Consider the following 27,342-nt stretch of genomic DNA (forward strand, 5'->3'; position numbering starts at 1 on the left):
GCCCCACTACACTATTGATGAACTCGGTGAGTGGGGCCCTGGGACATGAGGAGACCTGATGAATGGCAGTTTGCCACCAACACTGGGGACCACAAGCAAGCCTTTCATGGCTGGCCTGTGGGTCCATATAAGGCAGCCCCGTGCTACCCAGGTCTACACACAAGCAAGAAGCTGTAGACACAGTGTTCTTTCTTTTCTTTTCTCAAGACAGGGCCTCACTATGTAGCCCTGGCTGGCTTAGAACTCTCTCTCTGTAGACCAGGGTGACTGTAAACACTAAGAGATCTGCCTGCCTCTGCCTTTGCTGGAATTAAGGTCAGGCTGCACCACGCCCAGCTTCCACTTGTTTTCAAACAAGACCCCTCTATGTAACCAAGGCTGCATGCATCACCACACCCAGGTTATACAATTTTTTCCGTAAAGTTGGGGAATAAATACGGCCTTGTCCATGCTACCTGATAGGCATTTTGTCATTGGATGTCTCCTCATGTGATGTTTCCAGATACCACCAAATAGCCTAACATGTCTGCACTCATCACAAGAACCAGAAACTAGGTTGTAAAAATTAAAACACATTAAAATGATCTAATTTTAGTCTAAAGGAGAAGAAGAGAAGGAGGAGAAAGGGTTCTATAAAGACAGCTCAGCAGTTAAGAGCACTGGCTGACCTTCCAGAGGATCCAGGTTCGGTTCCCAGCACCCACATGGTGGCTCACAACCACCTGTCACTCCACTTCCAGGAGGTCCAATGCCCTCTTTTGAACTCTACAGGCACCATGAAAGCATGAGGGGCACAGATATACACACAGGCAAAACAGTCACACACATAAAATAAATCTAAAAAAAAAGTAATGATTTATTTTTTTCAAAAAGATACAGAGTGACCCTCAACTGTACAAGAAGATGTTGAAACCTGCATAAATGAAAATGCTTCTCATCTGCAAGACTGGTAAACACTGAGAAGTCTGCCAACACATGCTGATAGTGACACTTTGAGGAAGTGGACACTCACACACTGCTGCAGGCATTTACACCAAACAACGTTCTGAAGGGGAATTCAGCAACACCTAAGCAACTCACACATGCACTTGCTGTGCGACCAGCCATCCCCACATTTAGAAATATGTCTCCAGTGACATCAACTGCAGTGCTATTTGTAATTTCGAAATATTCTAAACAATCTAAATGTCCAAACAGGAGAGTGACTGAACAAACTATGGTACATCCATACAGTGAGTATGATGTGGCTGTTTAAAAAAAAAAGAATGAGGACAGGCTCTGGGAACTGACTTGCAGTGATTTGCTATATCACTCAAGGGGAAAAGGCTTACTACAAAATTATCCTCACCAAGTGCATGATCACAAGCAAGAAAGAGGTGGGCATGAGACATGCATACATCTGCTTGTTATATACAAGGAATTCAGGACTAATACCTAAGAACTAAAGAAATCAGCTAACTGCAGGAGATAGGAGGGTTCAGTGCTAGAGATGCAGGGGAGATAATACTTCTCCGAATATATATATATTTCTAAAATAAAAGACATGAATAATATGCATGTATGTGTGAGTTCATGTGTACCACATGAGTGCAGGAGCCTGCAGAGGCCAAGAGGTATCCTCAAGAGAGCATCAGAGTAGCTGGAACTGGAATTACAGGTGGTTGTGAGACGCCATGTGGTGCCAGGAAAGAAACCCAGGTCCTCTGCAAGAGCAGTCAGTGATCTTAACTGCGGAACTGTCTTTCTAGACAACTTTTCCCCTCCTGTGTCTATTTTTTTTTTTTAGTACTGGGGCTGGAACCCCAGATTCACATGTGCTAGGCACCTGTTCTACCATTGAGCTTAACTCATAGCCTTAAATATACCCTTTTTAAAATATATAACTCTGGCCGGGAGGTGGTAGTGCATGTCTTTAATCCCAGCACACGGGAGGTAGAGGCAGATGGATCTCTATGAGTTTGAGGCCAGCCTCGTCTACTGAGTGAGTTCCAGGACAGTCTCCAAAGCTACAGAGACACTCTGTCTGGAAACAACAATATATATCTGACTTTCAGGACCCTTAATAAATTTTAAGAGTAAATAACCAGCCAGCAGCCAGGCATAGCAAGCTTTAATCCAAGACTTGGGAGGACTACCTGAATTTGAGGCCAACGTGAACTATATAGTTTCACGCCAACTTAGGCTATAAAATGAGACCCAGTGTCAGAAAGCGAAAGGTGGGAGGAGCTACACAACCAGGGTATTGTAGAAAGGCATCAAAATGGAATACAAACCAAAGTAACTCAACTTTGTTGGAAATAAATTACAAAGCTATAATGAAAAGGGTAGGACAGAAAAGAACTGACATACATAGACTGGTGTCCAATGTGGAGACTTGGATATTTAAATATTGGGCCAAACATAGGGCTAAGAAAATCTCTGAAGGGGGAGCTCATGGGCCGCAGACTGATAGCTGAGAGGCCAGTATGGAACTGATTCAGACTCCCTGAATGTGGGTGTCAGTGAGGAGGCCTTGCCATTCTTTGGGGCCTCAGACAATAGATCAGCACTCATCCCTAGCATCCAGATGGACTTTGGGAGCCCATTCCACGTGGAGGAATGCTCTCTTGGTCTGGACACATGGGGAGGACCTAGGCTCTGCCCTGGATGATATGACAGACATTGGAGATCCCCCCACGAAGTGCCTTACCCTCCCTGGAGAGTGGAGTGGGGACTGAGTGGGGGTTCAGGGGGGGCTGAAGGGGGGGTGGGGGAGGAGGGGAGGGAAAGGGAGCTGGGATTGATATGTGAAGCAAGCTTGTTTCTAATTTAAATTAAAAAAAAGAAAAGCTCTGGACAAGGAGCTGGACATGGCTTCCTAGTCCCAGTCTCTCAGGTGGCCAATGCCCAGCATACAGAGGCATGGCTACTGGCCACTGCCTGTGGTCCTGAGCCAGCCACCAGTGCCATGTGCTAAGCCAATCTACACGTTGATAGACTGGCCCTTTAAGGCTTGGTTCACCTTGTCAGAGAATGCAGCAGATGTGCATAAAGTCAGATACACACACACACACACACACACACACAAATTCTAAAAAGGTACAGTGTGTTTTAAAAGGTACTTAGGTGCTAAGGAAAGAAAAGAAAGTGGGTACATAAAAAAATAAATATTTTAAAAATAATAAAGTCTTTAAAGAGAGGGTAAAGTTATATTTTAAAAAGCCCCTTAAGGATGGGAAGTATTATAACACAGGGAGTTTGGATCTTATATGATGCTTTGTTAATTTTGAATTTGTTAAATGCTAGTGAACAGAGACCAACAGCTGTAGAGAGATATTGGATTGTGGAAGGAAGTGCTGAATTAAACCATCTTATAAACTTTAGGAGTATCTTGGCTTCAGAATGGAAGTCAGGAAATGTGTTGCATGGGGGAGAGGTTGTGCTTTTGTTTCCATAGGGTTTCTTTAAAGTTAATCAAGATCAGATTTGACCAGGGAAGACCCCCTAAGGATCTTGGCTGCAGACATAGGGAGGAAGCCAGAAAAGACTACAGGACAAGTGATTTGTATGCTGATCCCTTTACATGGAAACAACTCTGAGACTGGATGAGAAATGATAAATCTTGTTGTCTAGAGTCCTTATGACTTATAATTACATGTCATCTTTTCATATGACATGGATAGAGATCTATATTACAGTTTTGTTATGCCATCTAAATGGATTTTATAAAGTTGACAAAAGCCTTTTACCTGTTTAAACATAAAACAAAAACTCATCTGTAGCTGACACACTGCAATTCCACACTTATGTTAATACAGATATATCTGTTACCTTTATTTATTTATTTTTATTTATTATGTATACAGAACTTTATGTCTGCCTGCAGGCCAGAAGAGGGCACCAGATCTCATTGCAGATGGTTGTGAGCCACCATGTGGTTGCTGGGAATTGAACTCAGGACCTCTGGAAGAACAGCCAGTGCTCTTAACCTCTGAGCCATCTCTCCAGCCCTATCTGTTACCTTTAAAAGCTTGTGTATTTTAAGAAAAAAAAACAGACACCAGTAAAGATAAGTAGCCCAGATGATCCAGCCTCTCAGAATACCTCTGTTGTTACAGTTTCCTCAAAATTCTGCACCTGGAACAACTTTAAAACTGCTAACTGAGATGGTCCAACTTCACAGACTACTCCAGCCAGGACTTCAGATGATCTCTGTACTTTCCCATTATACAGAGACTGGAGAAAATTGCTACAGCTAGCTTTCCCAGGACTTGACCATTATCCCAGTTTTCTCAGAGTCCCCCAAAGTTGCTGCTGCCCCCCAGACAACAGAAAGCAGTGTAGAGAACAGGACACCCACATTCCTAAAAGGTGGGGTGGGTGGTTTCTGGTCACTTAGTGGATGTTTGTCATCATTTAGGAGGGTTAGCTGCAAGTTGCTATTGGTCATAGTTAGGGAAGAAACTAAGCAAAGGAGATTAGATTCAGGGATCTCATTCTGAAAAGAAAAAAGGGGGATACAGGAATGATAGGATAAAAGGATAGATTATTGCATCTACCTTTAAACTTAAAAGGCAACTATAGCAACTATAGTTGCTAATCTCAACTATTTTACAATGGTATGGATTTTTGTATATTGATACAAATTTAAGGTTGTTTTTGTTTTAACATTTCACACACACACACACACACACACACACGTTTCTACTCTGTCTAAGATATTATACCTATGCAACTCCATTTTAAAATGTAATATAGTTCTAATCCTTAGAGGCTATCACTACAAACTGTTTAGGATAATTTTTAAAATGCAGATTAGTAGCTAGTCATCTATAACAATCAAACTTGCATATGTAAGTATGCTTTCAAGGTTAAACAAATATATTTTAGATAGAAAGGTGGTCTTCAAACACTTCAGAGTCTTACAAAATATGTACTTATTAACACAAGGCTTTTCATGACAGTGAGACATGTCTGCTCCTGGCAGCACCAACTTACTTCAAAAAAAGGATGATAGGCACTGAAGAGCCTCTGTATGGAGTTTGCTTTCTTTGTTGCAAAGCTAGCCACCGGGCAAGAAACTTCCCTTGTGTCAACTGCTGACAACATGCTGTCCAAACTGGACAAGCGGGACACAAAAGAAGGTGACTGTCCAGCTTTGCCAAGACAAGGTAGGATAGTCCTTCAAAATTCTTGCTTCATGAAAGAGCCTGCCAGATGTGCTAGGCCTGGAGGCTGAAGATGGATGTTCTAACATTGCAGAGCAACCTTGGGTGACTGTCCAGGCAGCCAGCTGTTTCCATCATTTCTGTAATTTTAGAAGTTGCTTGCTCTACTTCTGGTGTACCCAAGTAATATTTTATCCTTTTGGTTCTCTGATGGGAGTTGAAGAGTAGATAGTTATACTGTCTTCTTTGTTATTATCAAAAAAGAAACTTACAAAAGAGATGTAACATTTATAAGGTTGAAAGGCATAAAAGCTTAAATTGTTCATCTAAGAAATGTTTAAAGGTCTAAAAAGATATTTTTAGGATAACAACATAAGTTAGGATAGAAAGTAGTTTAGGCATAAAATTTTAGACTCATCAATATAGGATAGTTAATAGAGTATTTTCTCTGAATTTGCCAAACGCAAATGAACTGGACATTGTAAATATAATTCTTACTTGATAATTGTTCTTATTATACATAGGTTTACTTTATTAGAGTTAAATATTATTGGATATTTTTACACTGTGTAAAGATGTATTACTGTGATTGGTGTAATAAAAAGCTGAACTTCCAATAGCTAGGCAGGAGAGCATAGGTGGGAATTCTGGGCAGAGAGAGAACTCTGGGGAAAAAAAGGTGTCTCCAGCCAGAACCAGAGGAAGCAGGATGGGCAGTACTGAGTGAGGTAACAAGCCCCATGGAAGAATGTAAATTGAAAACTATGGGTTAATTTAAGTTATAGGAATTAGTTAGGAAGAAGCCTAATTTAAGACTTTTATAATTAATAGGTCTCCATGTCATTATTTGTGGACTGGCAGTCTCAATGAGAAGGTACTACTACAATAGATAACTCTGGACAAGAAACATTGGATGTCACACAGCAAAAGACAAAACTCACTGTGCACAGCTCCGCTAGTGCCCACTGGGTACTGGGGCACAGTTCCTGTACACAGCTCCGCTAGTGCCCACTGGGTACTGGTCAGCACTTTTTTTAAGACTCGGTTACAGACTAGGATGGAATAAATAAATAAGCATGTCTCAGGTATGAGCCAGGTCTCTCACAATCATAGAGCAGTACAAAAAAGGAAAGGGGTAGGCTGGAATGAACCCTCACTGTTGTATTGAAACCACAGTTATCAGCATTAAGTTAGAGGGAGAAAGAGACACAAATGATGGAAAGTAAGTGTTACCCTGAATGGGCTCAAGATCTACACAATGTCATGAGTCTGTGATGAACTAAACAGATAATGGGGGAAAAGACATAGCTCTTCCTCATGACATAATTCCAATTAATAAACATAGAAGAAGCCAGGCATCTACCTAATAGTGCTTGGCCATGCAAAACTCCACTGGACTATGGGATTTCCACAAAGATGTCTCAAGGACAAATAAACTCTTTTTATCCTCAAGTTGCTTTTGGTCTTGGTCTTTATCACTGAGACAGACAGCAAACTGAGATAATGTCCCAGCAGAACAGGTTACACTACAACGAGAGCCTAGGACAAGAGCTCATGTTTTCTGAAGTTCGTATTGCGTGGCTATTTGTTATATTATTTCAGGAACTACTTGGTCTTCACATGTGGAGGTTTGAAAGAAAATGGCCACCAAAGGGAGTGGCACTATTAGGAGACATGACTTTGCTGGAGTAGGTGTGGCCTTGTTGGAAGAAGTGTGTAATTGTGGAGGTGGGCTTTGAGACTTCATTTATGCTCAAGATACCATCCAGTGTCTCAGTTCATTTCCTGTTGCCTTTGGATCAAGATGTAAAGACTCGATTCTTCTACTTCGGGAAAACACCAAGTGGTGGATGACACCAGTGCATCGGGAGGGCCCAGAGGACCCAGGAGCCTAGAGGACAGTGGGGGCCGGGATTAGGAGCTTCCACGGAGGCTTCGGCAGTGGTTTCAGGGGCCTCGGTTGTGGTTGAGGCTGTGGCTGTGGTAGAGGCCAGGGGGCTCGTGGAGGTAAAGCCGAAGACAAGGAGTGAATCCCCATCACCAAGCTGAGCCGTCTGGTTAAGGACATGAAGATCAAGTCCCTGGAGGAGATCTACCTGTTCTCCAAGATTATTGATTTTTTTTCTGGGTGCATCTTTAAAGGATGAGGTTCTAAAAATCATGCCAGTACAGAAGCAGACTCGGGCTGGCCAGCAGACCAGGTTCAAGGCTTTTGTCGCTATTGGGAACTACAATGGTCATGTTGGTATTGGTGTTAAATGCTCCAAGGAGGTAGCCACTGCCACCTGGGGTGCCATCATCTTGACCAAGCTTTCCATTGTCCCTGTGCGGAGAGGCTACTGGGGGAACAAGATTGGCAAGCCCCACACTGTCCCTGCAAAGTGACGGGCCGCTGTGGCTCTGTGTTGGTGTATCTCATCCCTGCCCCCAGAGGCACTGGCATCGTCTCTGCTCCTGTGCCCAAGAAACTACTGATGATGGCTGGTATTGATGACTGCTACACATCAGCCAGGGGCTGCACTGCCACCCTGGGCAACTTTGCCAAGGCCACCTTTGATGCCATCTCCAAGACCTACAGCTACCTGACCCCCGACCTCTGGAAAGAGACTGTGTTCACCAAGTCTCCTTATCAGGAATTCTCGAACCATCTTGTGAAAGCCCACACTAGAGTCTCTATTCAGAGGACCCAGGCTCCAGCTGTGGCCACCACATAAGGGTTTTCATACAAGAAAAATAAAGTGAACTAAGTCTGTTAAAAAAAAAAAAAGATGTAAGGACTCTCAGTTCCAGCACTATGTCTGCCTGCACGCTGCCATGCTTCCTGCCATGATGATAATAGACTGAACTCTGAACTATAAGCAAGCCACCCCAATTAAATGTTTTCCTTGATAAGAGTTGCCATGGTCATAGAAACCCTAAGACATCACATGATCCTCAATAAAGTCTAAGAATATTATATTAGAATAATAATGCATGATTGATTAGGAACCAAGACCAGTAGATATTCATTTAGTTTAAAGATTGATCTTTATAGGTAGTATACAAGGGCTGATGAGATAGCTCAGTGCTAAAGGCACTGAGCTTGAAGACCTGCAGGCATCCCAGGGATCCACATGATGGCAGATGAGAACTGTTGTCTTCTGATGTCCACGTGTGTGTGGCGGCACCTGCATGAACTGCACACAAATGCACAGAAACCCACGTACACAGTAAATAAGTAAAAGTTTGTATGTTTTAAATCAGTGTTTGGAACTTGGGAGATGGCTCAGAGGCTTAGGGTACTTCTCACTCAGCTGATGACCTGAGTTTGACCCCCAGTGTCCATGTGTTGGAAGACATGAGCACAATTCTGCAGTTCTCTTCAGACCCTGGCTGTACTCATGCTGTGTCGTGCACACACACCCTACACACACACACACACACACACACACTAAATAAGTATATGTAACAGAAAAAGAAAACATATATACGTGAATAGCTATTTTATTAGCTTGGAAAAACACTAAGAGTTGAAATCGGATACCAGGTAACACTCTTTTGTATGCACACAGAAACGCTACTATGCTGTGACCTGCAAACTTTGGACCTGACCTGACCTGAGTCAATCAGGAAATGATGACAGACGCACAGATATACATGCAAAAAAAAATTGGGCTCAGCTGGGATGTGCACTGTGATGGAGACTCAGTGTGTTTATTATATACAACTCAACAAGGAAGCAGGTGAGCTAATTTAGGTGTGTGTGGGAGCTCTGTGTAGGGGAGCAGTCTCAGGCTGCAGTCACCCAGGAAGAAGAAGCTGTGGTTGGTACTTTCTGAAGAAACTGTCAACATCTTTACTCAGACCTTGCCATTCCCAAGTCTGACCTGGGGAAGGGTTTACCATTCCCATGAGTCTGGGGCACTGGGGTCAATAATACACATTTACTCAGGACTTCATCTGGTCTCCACACTGTTATATATTAAAATGTCTTCATTATTAAGATGTCAGTTTGTTACAATGCTAATACCTATTTAGAAATTAAAACCAATAATGCTTCTACCAACAGAGCACTATGGTACACACCCTTAATCCCAGCACTTGGGAAGCAGGTGGATCTCTGTGAGTTCAAGGCCAGCCTGCTCTACAAATCGAGTTCTAAGACAGCTCTGTCTTGAAAAACCAAAAAAAGAAAGAAAGAAAGAAAGAAAGAAAGAACGGAGGGAGGGAGGGGGAGGGAGGGAAGGAAGGAAGAAAGGAAAGAAGGAAGGAAGGAAGGAAAAATGTGCTTAGGTTGAGGCGTTTGTGTGTGTGTGTAGTGCATACATATATATGTCTATGATATATATATATATATAATGCTATTATTGAAACCCATGTCATACTATTATTTTAAGTTAGTATTATTTCTAGTCTCTGATAATTGGAGGAGGGCAAGCCATAACATACATTTTTATATATCCACAAAAGAAAACAGAGTTAGTGAATCCTAAACTGGAAATGTGCATACAGTTAGTTGATGTATTCTTATTTGATGTATAGAAATGTCTAATATTTTCAGTTCTCTGTCATGTAACTTCCTCATTTGAGTGCTTTCACTAAACATATATTTTAAGAAGTAGACAGGTGGGGATAACCCTGTTAGATGACTAGTATTGAAGAGAGGGGGTTGGAGAGTTGCCTCAATGGTTAAAAAAACTGGCTGCTCTTCCAGAGGCTGGTTCAGGTCCCAGCAAAGGCATGGCATCTCACAGCCTTCTGGAATTCAAGTCACAGGGAATTCAATGTCCTCTTCTGGCCTCTGTGGGCACCAGGCATGCACATGGTGCACAGACATCCATGCAGACAAAACACTCACACACCAAAACAAATAATAACAATTAAAATAATAACAAACTTTTGCCGGGCAGTGGTGGTGCACGCCTTTAATTCCAACACTCGGGAGGCAGAGGCAGGCAGATCTCTGTGAGTTCGAGACCAGTCTGGTCTACAAGAACCAGTTCCAGGACAGCCTCCAAAGCCACAGAGAAACCTTGTCTCGAAAAACCAAAATAATAATAATAATAATAATAATAATAATAATAATAATAATAATAATAAACTTTTGAAGAGAGAGGAACGAGCTGGAAAGGGGCTCAGTGGTTAAAAGCACTGACTGCTTTTGCAGAGGACCTAGGGTGGATTTCCAGCACCCACAGGGTAGCTCATAACTGTCTGTAACTCCAGTTTCAGGGGATCTGATGCCCTCTTCTGGTCTAGGTGTGCACCAGGATGCACATGGTGTACATACATACATTCAGGCAAAACATTCGTACGTATCAAATAAAAATAAACAAATCTTTAGAAAAGAAAAGGGAAATGTAGACAGTGTAATGGATCAGTGGGCAAAGGCACCTGTTGCAAAGCAAGAGAACCAACTTGCTCTGGTTGTCCTCTGACCATCACACCAGCTCCCTGTACACACACACACACACACACACACACACACACACACACACACACACACACATACACACAGGGGGCGGGGCTCACACTTCTCCACACTAGGTATACATACATACCCTTTCAAATCCACACCCACATGGATCTCCCCATGTGCATGTGTGAGGGAAGCACACTAACCCTCAGTGCTAGAAATCCAATCCACAGGCTCTCACACCCCTGGAATATGGTTCTTGATGTCCTTTGCAGCAAGGCAGCTGGCAGTATAGATGCTGCTCCACCGATAAGAGTTCAGTACACTAAACGGATAGCAGTGCCCACTGAGTCATGACAGGTTCCAATAGCCTACAAAGTATAGTCTCTAGAGTAAAACGGAGGAAGCCACATGCTCCTATTACTTTACCATGATATATGACGATGACTTTCCAGCTGATGAGCCATTGTTCTTATGACTGATTAAAACACACTTGATCACAGGCAGATCTTGGTTTGTAATGGTCTCAAGAATTGTTAAGGACAAAACAACTGTAAAACAAAACAAAAATAATGACATTAGTATACACACACACACACACACACACACACACACACACACACCTCAGAAATAAAAGAAGTGTTTGGCTTGCCACAGAACAAAGAAAAGATTCCAGCTGTGCTCCTGTGTACTAACACACATGGGATTCCAGCTGTGCTCCTGTGTACTGACACACATGGGATTCCAGCTGTGCTCCTGTGTACTGACACACGTAGGATTCCAGCTGCGTTCCTGTGTACTCTGACACACACATGGAATTCCAACTGTGTCACAATATCTGCTAAAATGAGACCTTCAGTTTTTTCTATTATTAAATTTTATCTTCTCTGTGTGTGTGTGTGCGTGTGTGTGGTGTGTGTGTGTGCTGTGGTGTGTGTGTGTGGTGTGTGTGGTGTGTGTGTGTGGTGTGTGTGTGCGTGTGTGTGTGGTGTGTGTGTGTGTGTGCGTGTGTGTGGTGTGTGTGTGTGGTGTGTGTGTGTGCTGTGGTGTGTGTGTGTGTGTGCGCGTGTGTGTGGTGTGTGTGTGTGTGCTGTGGTGTGTGTGTGTGTGGTGTGTGTGTGCGTGTGTGTGGTGTGTGTGTGTGCACTCACACGCGCGTGCCACAGGTCAGAGCAGCTGAGCTTTTGTGGCAAGCGCTTTTATCCACCGGATCATCTTCTGCTTCTTCATAGGATAGCAGGTGTGTCCTCTCGCTGTGGCTTTTCTTCTGCCTTTTTCATTACTGAGACAGAGCTTTGCTCAGTACTCCTTCTAGCCACAAACTTCTGCCTCAGGCTCTCAAGAGCTGGAGTGATAGGTGTGCGCCATACAGGGACACACTGTGGCTTTAATTGCCCTGTTGAATTATAGTGTTTAGTATCCTTTCAGTTACTTTAAAATGTTCTCTAATTTCTGTCATTGTGGTAGCACATCTCTTCAGATGTTTTGACCAAGTCAAGTGTTGTAAGATTTTATTTTTAGTTTTAGAAAGTTGTATGTGATACACGATGCTTTTAACAACTGTGCATGTGTGTCTTTGATCTGGTGGTCTCACTGAGGTTCATCAGTTTAACTGATCTTTTATCAATCTTGGTTACATTGACTTTTTGCCATTGTTTTGCTTTTCTTGTTCATGATTATTTTCTTTATTTTGCTCATATAGAGCTTGTGGTAAGTAGTTTGAATGTAATTGGCCCCAAAAGCTCATAGGGAGTGGCACTATTAAGAGGTATGACTTTGTTGAAGTAGGTGTGACTTTGTTGGAGGAAGCATGTCACTGTGGGGGTGAGCTTTGAGGTCTCCTATGTTCAAGCTATGCCTAGTGTGACAGTTCACTTCCTGGTGCCTGTGGATCAAGATATAGATAGAACCCTTAGTTCCTTCTCCAGAACCATGTCTGCCTGCATGCTGCCATGTCTCAACATGATGATAATGGACTAAACCTCTGAAACTAAGCCACCCAATTAAATGTGTTCTTTTATAAGAGTTGTCATGGGGGCTAGAGAGACGGCTCAGTAGTTAAGAGCACTGGCTACTCTTCCAGAGGTCCTGAGTTCAATTCCTAGCAACCAGATGGTGGTTCACAACTATTTATAGTGAGATCTGGTGCCCTCTTTTGGCCTGCAGACATACATGCAGGCAGAACATGGTATGCATAATTAAAAAAAAAAAAGAGTTGCCATGGTCATGGTGTCTCTTCACAACAATAGAAATTAAAACAGAGTAAAACAGAGTTTAATTTGACATTTTCTTTCTGCTTCTTCTTTTCTTGTCTGTTTTGTTGTTGTCGTGTATTGTTGTTTGAGACAGGGTCGTCTCTCTACCCAGTCCTGTTGTCCTGGAAGTTACTATGTAGACCTGGCTGGCCTTGAATTAAAAATCCGCCTCTGAGCCGGGTGGTGGTGGTTCACGCCTTTAATTCCAGCACTCAGGAAGCAGAGGCAGGTGGATCTCTGTGAGTTCGAGACCAAGCCTGCAAGTTCCAGGACAGCTTCCAAAACCACAGAGAAACCCTGCCTCGAAAAAACAAAACAAAACAAAAATCCACCTCTGTCTCCTGAGAACTGGGAGCAAAGGCAATAGACCACTATACCTGGCTTCCTTTTGTTTCTTATACTTGAACGTGATGCCCTTGATTTGAGATCTTTATTCTTTTAAAATGTCTCACACCTGTAAGCCCAGCACTGGAGAAGCTCAGCAGTAAGACAATTTCCATGAGAAAGTTTGAGGCCAGTCTGGGCCTTAGAATGAGACTCTGTCTCAAAATAAACAAACAATCATCACACTCTAAAAAGAAAAAGCTCTAATTAATAATTAATAAGTAAATGTCTAATAATAAGCTAACCTTATAAATTTGGGTCTGGGTTATGACTCTGTAATAGAGGGTTTCCCTCAAATGTGTGATGTACTTGGTTCAATCCCTAACACCAAAACAAACAAACAAACAAACAAACTTGGGCTAGAATGATGGCTCAGTTGTAATTTCTGCTCAACTACAGCCTTAGAGGCTTCCCACATATTACCATAGTCATCTCATTTTCATTGCCATTCAATTCAAAATACATTTGATTTTCTGGTTTCCTCTTCATCCGTGGACCCTTCAAAACTGCTTTGATTTCTCAGTAGTTGGTGACCTTCCAATTTTTTTTCTGCTGGCAATTTCTAATTTAATACCCTTTCAATCAAAAGCTCTATCTTGTGTTTCTGGAATCTTTCAGAGTTTGTTGAGCTGTGTTTCATAGCTCAGAGTATACTCTGTAAGTACATTCACTACATGTACTTGGAGGGAGACAGGATTGGGGAGCGTTTGACTGCTGCCATCTTGTCATCTTGGTCGAGAGGCAGCCAAGGCTTCTCTCTCCCTTATTTGTCTCTTTGTCCTCACAGTGCTAATTACTGCGGGAGCGCTGCACTCTGTGGGGATGCCAGTGGGTTTATCCACCTTTCCTTGCAGCTCAACCAGGATTCCCTACACATACTTCCAAGATCTGTTACTGATCAGGAATGTTCTGTTGAAGAAACAAGCCTCACAGCATTGCACATGCTGTTAAAGCCCCACTAGCTGTTTAGATTAGTGTTAGCATAAAACTTTCCCTTCATTTAATTAATTAGTTAACTAATTTTGAGGCAGGATCTCAGTGTATAGCTCTAATAGTCCTGGCACTGGTTCTGTAGAGCAGGCTGGCCTTGAACTCACAGAGATCCTCCTGCCTCTGCCTCCCTGGTGCTGATATTAAGGGTGTGCATTGCCACACTCTATTCCTTTTAGCCTGCGATGTTCTCATATGCAGCACTGACTTCATTTGTATGGTACAAAGTTTGAACTTCTTTTCTTAATGAAATCTGACCAACTTTGCCTTTTAAAACATTGATTTTCATTTTCATGTTTTAAATAAAACTATTTTAAAGAACTTGCCAATAAAAACAGTGCACACCAAAATTAACCTTTTTGTTGTGATACTGGTGTTATTTAAGCTCATGAGATTATTAGTGTGACTAAGCTTGACTCCATCATCCTGTCATTTGATTCTCTGTCCTGTTTGCTCTTAATCCCCTTGTCTTCTTTTTCTGCCTCCTTTGAGAATAGCTGACTTTTTACATTATTTACGTGTGTGTTCATGCACACATGTGTACACCCCCATGCATGTGCATATAGAGGCCAGAGATTGACATTTGATATGTTCTTCCATCACTCACCACTTTATTTTCTGAGACAGGGTCTCTCTGTTTCAGCTAGACCAGCCATCAAGCCACTGGACTCGACCTGTCTCTACATCCCCAGCACTAGAGTTATAGAAGCATGGCCTTTACATAGGGGTGCAAAGAATTCAAACTCTCAGAATGAAGGTATTTTCAGGTCACTTCTTGTGTGACAAACTTTTTCTGGAGGGACACACATGTCTATTCAACCTAGATAGGGAGCCCACGACAGAAAGTAGAATGCTCTCGAAGTCTAGCTTGCTGAACCAACGAGTTTTACTGGAGTTACCTACATGAATATGGGTGAGGGGTTACCTAAAGGAGAAGAAATGACTCAAAGACAGCTGCATCACCAAAGCCTACCCCAGCATGGAGAACAATTCACAAAAGTCAGGAACCTGGAGCACACTGCATAGCCTGCAAGCAGCTCAACAGGTTGGTGAGCATCCTTTCCAAGGGACTCAGTTGGTCTAAACACCTTTCAGGCAGCTCTGCTAGTTTTTGTTTCTTGCCAGCAGCTGGTTGATCATGGTTATCTCAAGAGTCTTTTCTGCAGCTCTTATTGCTTACTCTGGTAGGGACCTAGTGAATCTGGCCAGTTTCAGGGACTTCCTGAGCTCTTTTTTGAGTTAGTTACTACCCTGCTTAAAGAGCTTCCCTGCAGGATGGAATGCTTCAATTTCAGAGGAAACTGTTACACAACACAACTCCAACAAATAATCTGTATCCATATCATACAAATAACTCCTAAAACCCAATAATAAGAAAATAATCCAATAACAAAGTAAGGTAATGATGAAGTGAATAGAAATTACTTCTCATCATCAGTTGCTAGGGAAACACAACTCAAACCACCACACGTTGCTACAACGTTGTTAGGATGGGGTGGGGAACAAAACACCAGACTACAACACAGACTGGGAAGGGGACCAGGGACAAAAACAAAAAACTGACTGCAGCACATGCTGACAATGGTGTTGAGTAACTGCAGTCCCCATGGCATAATCACTTGTAAACACAAATTGGTTAAGACAACAGTTGAAGCCGGGTGGTGGTGGCGCATGCATTTAATCCCAGCATTTAGGAGGCAGAGGCAGGTGGATCTCTGTGAATTCGAGACCAGCCTGGTCTACAAGAGCTAGTTCCAGGACAACTACCAAAGCCACAGAGAAATCCTGTCTTGAAAAACCAAAAAAAAAAAAAGGCAACAGTTGGGCCAGGCAGTGGTGGCACACCTTTAATCCCAGAATTTGGGAGGCAGAGGCAGGTGGATCTCTGTGAGTTCAAGGTCAGCCTGGACCACAGAGTGAGTTCCAGGACAGCCAAGGCTACAAAGAGAAACCCTGTCTTACCCTCTCTCCCCAAAGACATCAGCTGAGAATTTATATAGCATAAAATTCATCCACACAACACCATGTATTTATGCAGGAGAAATTAAGACTATCCTTACATGAACCACCTGTACTTGAACACTTATAAAACCATTCATAATCAACAAAAACCAGGAGAAAATCAATGGCCAGAAAAAGTCAGCTTAATGAATAAACTATGACATATCCACACTAAACAACTGAAAGGAAAAAAATACTGGCATATAACAGCATGAGGAAGCCTCAAAAAAATTTATGACAAGCCAGCCATGGTGATGCACACCTTTAATCCTAGCACTCAGGAGGCAGAGACAGGTGAATCTTGTGAGTTCCAGGCCATCCTGGTCTAAACAAAACAACAAAAAAGCCTAAAACATTATTCTATGTGGGTAAACAAACTCAAAAGACCACATATACAATTCCATACATGATCTTTTGAAAAGGGGAAAAAATAGGAACAGAGAAGATATTACTGGTTGCCAGGGGTTAGGTGTAGAGAATGGGGTTGTTGACACTGGTCATGAGGGAACTGTGGGTGGATATGGAAATGCCCTGCATATGGATAGTCATGGCAGTTCTAAGACTGTCCCTAATACACTCTGGGAAACTGGCTTTTTGTTTGTTTGGTTTGGTTTTTCAAGACAGGGTTTCCCTGTGTGGTAGCTCTGGCTGTCCTAGAACTCACTTTGTAGACCAAACTGGCCTTAAACTCTCAGAGATCCTTCTGTCTCTGCCTCCAGAGTGCTGGGATTAAAGGGGTGCACCACCACTCCAGGCAGGAAACAGACATTTTAAAAGGTGAAGTTATTATAGAAATATGACTCATCACATCTGCCTTTAAAAGGCTGATGCATAATTTGACATCATCAACTCAAAGGTTCTTTTCCAAGAATCTATTCCAAAGTCTTGGTGGAAATTCCCAGATTGTGGTTGCAAATCATTCTAGAGCCCTAAGGGAGCTTTGAAATTAAAAAAAAAAAAAAAAAAAGGTGGGGAGGCAGGGACTGGAGAGATAGCTCCAGAGGTCCTAAGTGCAATTTCCCAATTCCCAGCAACCACATGGTGACCCACAACCATCTATAATGAGATCTGGTGCCCTCTTCTGGCCTGAAGGCAAACATGCAGACAGAACACTGTGTGTATAGTAGATAAATTAATTAACCTAAAAAAAAAAAAGGCGAGGGGGCTCAAAAAACTATATGCTTTGAAAGAAAAAGAATTGTGGAATATTAAGTTATGTAAAGATGTTACATTTTGCAGGGTGGTGGTGCATGCCTTTAATCCCAGCAAGGGGGGCAGGGGAGGGGGCAGAGGCAGGAGGATCTCTGTGAGTTTGAAGCCAGCCTGATCTACAGAGTGAGTTCCAGGACAACCTCCAAAGCCACAGAGAAACCCTGTCTTGAACCCCCCCAAAACCCCAAAAACCAAAATAAAACAAACAAAAAACCTCCATAACTTTGCTTCACAATAAATAAATAAATAGCTAGATAAACCGAAGTGTGGTAATTCATTGGTGAAAACCCTCCTCAGCTTACAGTATTCAGGAGGCAGGGGCTGGAGGAGCACCTCAACTCTCAGGCAAGGCTGGTCTGCATGAGTTCAAAGCTATTAAGAGCTACCCAGTGAGACTCTCTCAACAAACACAAAACACAGAGTAAATATCTACTCTCCAATGACAGAGCTATGGATTTAGATTGTATAGGAGAATGCCTAGACACATTGTTTTCTCTTTCTTTTCTTTTTTTTTTTTTGAACAATACCAAGAAAAGTTCAAATTGTTGTACATGTGAGCATTTGCTTGACTATACCACATGTATGCCCTATAACTTCAGAGGCCGAAAGAGGGCGTCAGATCCCCTAGGACTGGAGTCACAGATGGTTATGAGCTGCCGTGAGGGTTTGGGGAACAGAACTTGGTCCTCTGTAAGAACAGAAGTGCTCTTAACAGCTGAGCCATCTCTCTAGCGCCAATGCCTCGATTCCAAGTGACGTCTTGTGAGGCAAATAGGTCTAAGTGAGAGCTAGAGACCTGCGTTCAAGTTCCCCTGTGGGAGTTTAGTTTGGATAACACGGAATTTAAACAAAGTTAACAACCTCTCTGAGCCTCATTTTACCACCTGACAAATGAGGGTGACAGATTAATCTGCTTTTTTGTTTTTTCTATTCATACTCTGTACCTTTTCCCTGAAAACTGTCACGATTTTAACTACCACCTATTTGCTTGTAGGCTCCAAACTTTTGCCTCTAGGTCTCACACCTCTGAATATATATAGTTATAGATATGGGTGTCTTCAGTTAGTATCAACACCCACACTGTCACCAAAACTAGACATCTAGAGATCAGAGCATCTTTGCTGTGAACTCTTGGTATCAAAGGATCCTCCTGCCTCAGCATCCCACATTGTTGGGGCTGCAGGTATGGCCATTCACCTAGCCCCAGGAGATAGCTCTGAGTCCTCTTCTGCCTTCATTTCCCATCCAAGCAGTAGCCACACCCTAACATTTTTTGCCTTCTTGATATCCTCAAATCTTCCCTCAGTTCAGCCTCTGGATTACCATTGTCACGATTAAAGTCTTGACTGTTTCTGGCCTGGACCACTGCCTGCAGCTTCCTCGCTGGCCGCTGTGCAACAGTTCAGCAGACCCACTCCATCCTCCACACAAACACCACACACCCTCCACTGGAAACCCTCCGTAACTCACAGCACTGGTTCTTCCCTTATTTGGACTCCCTCACAGGCCCCTTTGAAACTCAGTGAAAGTTATGGACACTTTCTCTTTAAAGTAAATAAAGAGCTGGGCAGTGGTGTTGCACACCTTTAATCCCAGCACTCAGAAGGCAGAGGCAGGTGGATCTTTGTGAGTCTGAGGCCAACCAGGTCTACGGAGCAAGTGCCAGGACAGCCTCCAAAGCTACACAGAGAAACCCTGTCTCAAAAAAAAATCAAGAATAAAAAAAGTAAATAAATAAAATAACATAGTTGGATGACAGAGAGAAAGAGAGGAGGAAGGGGAGGGAGAGAGGGGAGAGGGAAAGAGAGGGGAGAGGAAAAAACAGTGTAAGGAAATCAACCAGAGATTCTTGGCCTCTGTGATAAAGGTCAAGCTCCAGGCCATCAAGATGGCTCTGTGGGCACTTGCCACCAATCGTGAGAACCTGAGTTTTGATTCCTGGGACCTACATGGTAGAATGAGACTGTTAGTGTTCAGACATCTGTACTGGCCTGCCCTTGGGGTTCTGACAGGATTCGCCCTCAGCTGCAGACACTAAGCGCACCAACTGTGCACATTCACTGTGTTCCCTTTTAAAGGACCCTGCCCACCTCCCACCTCCCATATCTCTCTCTGCCTTTCTCTTCTCTTCTGCCACTCTTGTCCCCAGAGGCCGCTCTCCCCTCTCCTCTCCCCTCTTTTTCCATTCATTTTCTCCCAATAAAAACCCCTCCACCCAAGCTCTGTCACATGGTGTCTTTCTCTGGAGTGCTGCTTTTTAAAATTACAACAGAAAGCCGGGCGTTGGTGGCGAACGCCTTTAATCCCAGCACTCGGGAGGCAGAGACAGGTGGATCTCTGTGAGTTCTGAGGCCATCCTGGTCTACAGAGCGAGTTCCAGGACAGCCTCCAAAACAATACAGAGAAACCCTGTCTCGTAAAAACCAAAAAAAAAAAAAAAAATTACAACAGAGACAACCAACTCTCTCAAGTTGTCCTCTGACCTCCATACACGAGCCTTGGCACTCCCACACACAATTGAATGCATGCACACAGACACATACACACTAAGTATTAAAAAAATCAAATTTCCTATGCAGGGCAGTGGTGGCATATGCCTTTAATTCCAGCATTAGGGAGGCACAGACAATCAGATCTCTGTGAGTTTGAGGCCAGCCTGATCTATAGTTCCAGGATAGACTCCAAAGCTACAGAGAAACCCTGTCTCAAAAAAAAAAAAAAAGCCAAAAAGAAATCAATTTCCTGAGTTATAACCTTGAGACTGAATTGTGGTTTTGCTCAGGTTTGTTACCTGTGAACCTTGTTCCTTGCTAGCCCAATTGCTGGGAGAGTCCTCACTCTCTGCTTTCCAGTCACCGATCACACACCTTCCCAGCCACGGTTGGAATGGTCTCCTCTGGGAACCTTGGCCTCCTTTTCTGTCTGGGTTAGAGGTCACGCTTCTGTAGATGCTTCTAAAAGTGCGTCAGTTGCAGCTCCGAGACTCTTGCTGCTGGCGTCATAGCGTTAGCCTGGGAATCCTCTGAGGGCAGTACTGGGCCATTTTGGAAGTCGATGTATGGTGTCTGGGAAGGTGCTCAGGACAGAACTAGGTCCTCACGAATGCTGGGCTGTAACACTGAGACATACCACATCCCTGCTCAGAAGTACTCAGAAGAAGTGGGGGACAGGAGGCGGGTAGGGAAGCCTTACATACAGGACTGACTCCCAACCCTGACTCAGTGTCTTCCTTTCTGCAAAGGAAGCCCCTATGGGATTCATCTGATGTTCAGAAACAGGAACTTCAATTGCAGAGCCGTCGCCACCAGCATGTGTCCTATTTGCATTGTGAGTCCTAAGATGTCTATCTGCATTTCCTCCAAGAATAGGACAGCATTAGGAAACCTGACTCTGATCACAGAGGATTTTGAAGACTGAATTTGGTGGGCATCCTATAATTAAAACACTGTATTGGAGAGGAAGAATGACAATATCTCCTGCTGCAGTGTAAACTGTAAATAGTTCTATAGAGGACTCTTGGCCCCCAATCAACTAATAATGACAGTCGTGAAACAAAGATTTTTTTTTTACTGTTTAACAACCCCAAAAAAATACCAATAGTTCCTCTTTTAGGATCTTATGCAATTCCTCCAGCCACAAAAGAACACTGTGTGTGTGCTTCATATATTTTTATATTTCCTTCACATGTGTTAGTATCTAAAGAACAGAATGGTATGAGTCAAGTTAACGACCACAACAGCGTTCATTAGTTCATGTCCACGGAGGAGACAGCCACTGGAAAAACTACCCACACCACGAAGGCGCAGGGCTCACACCCCATCCCTTAAAGACAGAAAAACTTCTGACCTTGTAACTATGACTAAAGCCTCCTTAGAGCCACAGTGAGGGTAAGTCTGAAGATGAACAGAGACAGACAGACATGGTTACCCCGGCACTTGGAAAACTGAGATAGGAGGAACTCAAGATCCAGGTCAACCTTGTCTGTGAGATTCTTTGTCTCAGAAAAGAAAAAAAAAATCAACTACACCACAAACAAAGATAACTCAGACTCCAAATGCTCTGCTTGGGTAAATCTCTTCACTGGAGGGTCATCAGCTTGTCTGAGGGAATGAAGGGCGGGCAGAGCAGCAGGATCAAGCTACGCAGTATGCTAAGCCAAATTTGTACTCCCATTATCTGCAAGGCCCCTTTGGAACTCCTGGGGACTGGGTGTGGTAGCACACACACCTGTAATCCCAGAACTAAGGAGGCCAAAACAGGCGGACTTGAGGCACCTTGGGATACCACCTGAAAAAAAACCCTCCTAAAAAGCCCAAAAGAGGAGAGGGGAAACGATAAATTTGCAGTACTTTGTATGCTAATTAAATTTTTTTGTTTGTTTGTTTTTCGAGACAGGGTTTCTCTGTGGCTTTGGAGGCTGTCCTGGAACTCGCTCTGTAGACCAGGCTGGCCTCGAACTCACAGAGATCCACTTGCCTCTGTCTCCCGAGTGCTGCGATTAAAGGCGTGCGCCACCAACGCCTGGCTGCTAATTAATTTTTAAGAATAAAATTTTACAGTGCTCCTCAGATTATCTGAGCTTTTTTGTTTGTTTGATTTTTTGTCAAATCAAAACTTCACCAGGAGCCAGGTGTGGTGGTCCATGCCTTTATTCCCAGCACTAGAAGACAGAGGCAGGTGGATGGATATCTGTGCATTTGAGGCCAGCCTGGTCTACATAGTGAGTTCCAGGCCAGCTCTTTCAAAACAAAACAATACTTAGGAGGTATTTTGAATAAGCAATCTATAAATGGCAATCTATAGATATCAACCTCCCTCCCTCTCTCCCTCCTTCCTTCCTTCCCTCCCTCCCTCTCTCCCTCCTTCCTTCCTTCCCTCCCTCCCTCTCTCCCTCCTTCCTTCCTTCCTTCCCTCCCTCCCTCCCTCTCTCCCTCCCTCCCTCCTTCCTTCCTTCCTTCCTTTTCTTTCTCTTTTGATGGCAATCTCCAACATGAGATGCATATTTTATTGTCAGGGACTCCTGCCACACTAATTTCTTAGTATCATTAGGGAGTAAAGACACGACAGGCACAGTTTAAATCGAGAAGATGGTATGGGGAAGCAGGGAGGTTCTCAATGGAACACAGATACTCTCTGGTGATAAAATGTAGTCAACACATTTGTTCAAAGAACCATTTAGAAAACTGCTTCTTGCTAGGTGCCATGGCCTGAGATATGGTAGCTTAAGACCAGCCTAGCTGACATAGTAGAATGACCATCTGGAAAATCCAAAACAGCCCCCAAGCCAGGCTTCAGAATGTATCCTTATAGTCCTAGCACTTAGAAGGCTGGGGCAGGAGGATCAAGAATTCAAAGGCATCCTTGGTTACATATTAAATTGGAGATCAGCCTGGATAATATAAGACTCACTCTCTGTCTCTGTCTACTCTGTCTGTCTGTCTGTCTGTCTGTCTGTCTGTCTGTCTCTCTCTCTCATACACACACACACACAATTCCAAACCCAAACTGTTTCTTCCCTAAATGCAAAAATCATATTTGTTTAGATGGTAGTGGCCCACACCTTTAATCCCAGCACTTGGGAGACAGAGGCAGGTGGATCTCTGTGAGTTCAAGGCCAGTCTGGTCTACAAACCTAGTTCCAGGATAGCCAGGGATACACAAAGAAACCCTTGAAAAAAAATCATATTTGACTTTGTGACAGATCATTCATTTTACCCCAAATGCAAGTGCACTGCCATTTCTATGAGCATATAATACAATCTATCTATATTCAAGTAGTTGCACAAGGTAATGCCCTTGGAATTCCTATTCTTTTTTTTTTTTTTTTTTTTGTTTTTACAAGACAGGGTTTCTCTGTATTGTTTTGGAGGCTATCGGTCCAGCCCTGCCTCGAACTCACAGAGATCTGCCTGCCTCTGCCTCCCGAGTGCTGGGACTAAAGGCGTGCGCCACCACCGCCCGGCCTGGAATTCCTATCTTATCTAGTTGAAACTTCATTGAAGCATGCTGTTTTTATTTCATTTTTTAATTTTTTTAACCTTGTGTGTACTTGTGTGGTTCACACAGCAGTGCAGGCATGTACAGGCCAATGTGTATCTCTGTGAGTTCAAGGCCAGCCTGGTCTAGGGTGACTGAGTTCCAGGACAGACTCCAAAGCAATACAGAGAAACCCTGTCTCGAAAAACCAAAAAAAAAAAAAAAAAAAAAAAGAAAGAAACTAAAGCATTAGAGTCCAGAGCAATGAAGAAGGAAAATAAATATGGTGATATAAATGAGAATGACCCCCATAGGTTCACATATTTGAATGCTTGGTTCCCAGGTTGGTTGAGCTGTTTGGGAAGGATTAGAAGGTGTGGCTTTGGAGGAGGTGTGTCGGGGGGGGGGAGGGGGTGGAGTGGAGGGAGGGTGGGCTCACGTTTCAAAAGTCCATACCAGTCCCAGTTAGCTCTCTCTGCTCCTGGATCAAGACATGATCACTCAGCACCACCCCTGCCTGTCTACTGCCATGCTCCCCACCACAATGGTCATAGACTCTAACCTCTGAAACTGTGAGCTTTATTAAAATATTTTTCCCATAAGTTGCTTGGCCATGGTGTCTTTACAGCAAAAGAAAAGTAAGACGGAAGTTTGTACCAGGAGTGGGGTGTAGAAAAATTTGGAACTTTGAACACTATAAAGAGAGTTTACTGTGCCATTCTACTAGGCACTCAGAAAACAGTATGCTAACTAGGGAGCAATGACTAATGTTGACTAGACAGCAAAGTGGACTAGGGAAGCCCAGCTCAGGTGGTTTTAGAGGGGAAAAAATACTAGCAATTGGGCTTGAGATCATTCTTGTGGTATTTTGGCAAAGAATGTGGCTGGTTTTTGCCCTTGTCCTAAGAATCTGCCTGGGGACTACTTTCTTTGGCAGAGGATCTTTCAGGACAGGCTAACAATGACTGTGGTATGTGGTTATTAGTAGTCCCTGTTATGCAGATTTACAACAAAAATGAGCAAATAGGACAAAGAGAAATACAAAATGTGCAGTTTGAGGGGAAAAAAGGAGGAAATTCAATGTTGAAGCCAAGTCTTGTGCTCAAAGAGATGAGAAGTTTAAAGAAAGGCTTGATGTGAAACTGAATAAAGGGAGTGGTACCATCCAAGCAAGGTCCCACTTAATCAAGCTTCCAACCTGCAAAGGGGAAATGCCTAAGGAATCTTCTGCTCCTAAATTCAGGAAAGCTTGTTCAATAAAGGAAGAAAAATCAAAGCTCATGCAAATGTAATTCCCACCCAAACAGGCAGCAGAACCTGCCAGCGTCAGTCATGAGGTTTTAGCTTTTGACTTATGAAGAATAAAGGAGTAAAGGGGTTGTGGAGTCTTCCTCTTCACTTAAGGAGATCCTCTGAGACCAGGAATGTGTCAGGGAAGTCGCTGCATGGAGACCAAACAAGGCCATGCAAAGAGCTGTGAAAGTGAAGCCTGGGTTGTGCTGTTGACCCTAGGATGTTGGGGATGCTGAGCTTTAGGATACCTGCAGCAGATCAGGAGTTGAACCAGCCCTAGGAAAAGAAGGGTGTGGCGGTCACCAAGACTGGAAGGGCAGAGCCATCTAAGCCCTCTGACATCAAAGGTAGAGAATAGAATTGAAGTTTGCCTTCCTGGATTTTGATCTTGCTTTGATCCAGTATTTCCTTACTACACTCTCATTCTTCACTTTTGGAATGGTAATATATATTGGAAGCATATTGCTTTTTGCTTTTGATTTTACAGGGGGTTACAATTAAGAAACTGCCTTGAGTCTCAGAAGAGACTTTGAACTTTTAAACTGTGTTGAGATTGTGATAGACTACGGGGCCTTCTGAAGTTGGACTAAATGTACTTTGCATTATGATAGGGCTACAAGTGTATGGGAGCCAGGAAATGGAATATGCTGGTTTGAATGAGAATAGCCCTATAGACTCATATATTTAAATGTTTATGCCACAGATGGTGAAACTGTTTGGGAAGGATTGGAGGTGTGGCCTTGTTGGAGGAAGACTGTCAGTAGGGGTGGACTTTGAGGTTTCAAAAGCCCTAGTAGGCAATGGTGGAACACACCTTTAATCCCAGAAATCCTAGGCAGAGACAGGCACATCTCTGTGGGTTTGAGGCCAGTGTGGTTTACAGAGTGAGTCCCAAAACAACCAGAGCTGCACAGAGAAACCTCGTCTCCAAAAACAAAACAAAAAATAAACAAACAAAAAAACCAAAGCAAAATAAAATAAAACAAAAAAGCTCAAGACAGTCCCACTTAGCTTTCTCTGCCTCATGCTTGTGGATCCAGATGTAGCCCTCGGCTATTGCTCCAGCACCCCGCCTGCCTGCCTGCCCACCTGCCTGCCTGCCTGCAGCCATACATGCCCATCCCCATGCCATAATGATCATGGACACACCCTCTGAAACTATAAGCAAGTTCCCAATAAACTCTTTCTTTTATAAGTTGCCTTGGTCATGGTATCTCTTCACAGCAATGGAAAAGTAACTAAGGCAAGCAAGAAGGACAAAAAACAGTGGCAAGAATGTATAATTCAAGGCTCTGACTGTTAATTCTCTGACAATGAAAGAGACAGTATTTTAGTTATTGTAATATTGAACTCTTCTCTTGGCAGTATCAGTACCCAATGTAGATAAAGTCACAGAGAGTTCCTTCTTCCTGTTGTGGGATATTTGTACACTGTGTGAGCGTGTATTGCTATGATTGGTGTAATAAAAAGATGAACTGCCAATAGTTAGGCAGGAGGTATAGGTAGAATTTCTGGGGATAGAAAGAAAGAGGAGGAGGAATCTAGGTGTGCAGGGAGAATCCAGGAGACACAGTAAGAAAACAGGAGGTGCAAAATGGAAGAGAGAAGCCGGGCGTTGGTGGCGCACGCCTTTAATCCCAGCACTCGGGAGGCAGAGGCAGGCGGATCTCTGTGAGTTCGAGGCCAGCCTGATCTACAAAGTGAGTTCCAGGACAGCCTCCAAAGCCACAGAGAAACCCTGCCTCGAAAAACCAAAAAAAAAAAAAGGAAGAGAGAAAATGCCATGTGATAGAACATAGATTAATATAAGTGGGTTAATTTAAGTTATAAGAGCTAGTTTGAAATAAGCCTAAACTATAGGCTGAGTTTCATAATTAGTAAGAAGTCTCCATGTCATTATTTGGGAGCTGGCTGGTGGGACAGAGAAAGACTCAATATATATGGCATCCAACATGGAGGCTCAAATATCCATATAAAGTCTGAGAAAACAGGCGTTCAGATAGCCTGGGCATGAAAAGTCATGACTTTTTTGTTTGTTTTTTGTTTTTAGAGACAATGTTTCTCTGTAGCTTTGGGGCCTGTCCTGGCACTCACTCTGTAGACCAGGCAGGCCTCAAACTCAGAGATCTACTGGAATTAAAGGTGTGCACCACCATGGCCTGGGCTGAGGTATGGCTTTTTTAAAGAGGCCTTGCTATACAGCTGAGCACTTGAGCAGCCAGCACTGGGCACAAACTCCTGCTTCAGGAAGACACAATACATTCCCAGAGCTGGGCGGGTAAATGTGTCTCCAGGCTGGTACCCACTGACATAAGACTAAGTTCTTGTGGAACTGAGGGGCACAGAAGCAGCTGCCAGGAGCCATATGCTAAGCAGAACCTTAAAGGCCATAGCCTAGCATTTTAAGATTTGGCTCACATGGTCAGAGGAGGCTACAGACTCACAGAAAAAATAAAAATTAAATAAATAAATAAGTCCAGGCAGACAAAAACCTCTGAACAGGAGGTCACAGTGTGTTTTAAAATGTGCTTAGGCGTAAGAAAGAAAAGAAAAATGGGGGCTGGAAAAATGGCTTAGTGGTAAAGAGCACTGGCTGCTCTTCCAGAGGATACAGGTTCAATTCACAGCACCCACAAGGCAGCTCACCACTTCCAGTTATAGGGGCTCTGACACCTTCATACAGACAGAC

At 43.3% G+C, this 27,342-nt stretch overlaps 1 protein-coding gene and 1 pseudogene across 2 annotated transcripts in view; one reads left to right on the plus strand and one right to left on the minus strand.

Annotated features, from left to right (window-relative positions):
- Positions 1–27,342, minus strand: part of Flt3 (fms related receptor tyrosine kinase 3) — a 79,022-nt gene that overhangs the window by 46,833 nt on the left and 4,847 nt on the right. Inside the window, exons 2-3 of one of the 2 annotated variants that reach the window (XM_040751382.1) lie at positions 20,176–20,502; positions 10,972–11,093 (exon numbers count right to left, since the gene is read on the minus strand). In XM_040751382.1, coding sequence (XP_040607316.1) covers positions 10,972–10,974 — 3 coding nt within the window. In that variant the 5' untranslated portion in view covers positions 10,975–11,093; positions 20,176–20,502. The remainder of the gene's footprint in view (positions 1–10,971; positions 11,094–20,175; positions 20,503–27,342) is intronic. The other variant, XM_040751381.1, reaches the window with a different exon arrangement.
- On the plus strand, positions 7,199–7,890 carry LOC121142046 (annotated as a pseudogene).

The sequence above is a fragment of the Mesocricetus auratus genome, unplaced genomic scaffold (assembly GCF_017639785.1).
Source record: "Mesocricetus auratus isolate SY011 unplaced genomic scaffold, BCM_Maur_2.0 Super-Scaffold_100008, whole genome shotgun sequence".
NCBI lineage: Eukaryota > Metazoa > Chordata > Mammalia > Rodentia > Cricetidae > Mesocricetus > Mesocricetus auratus.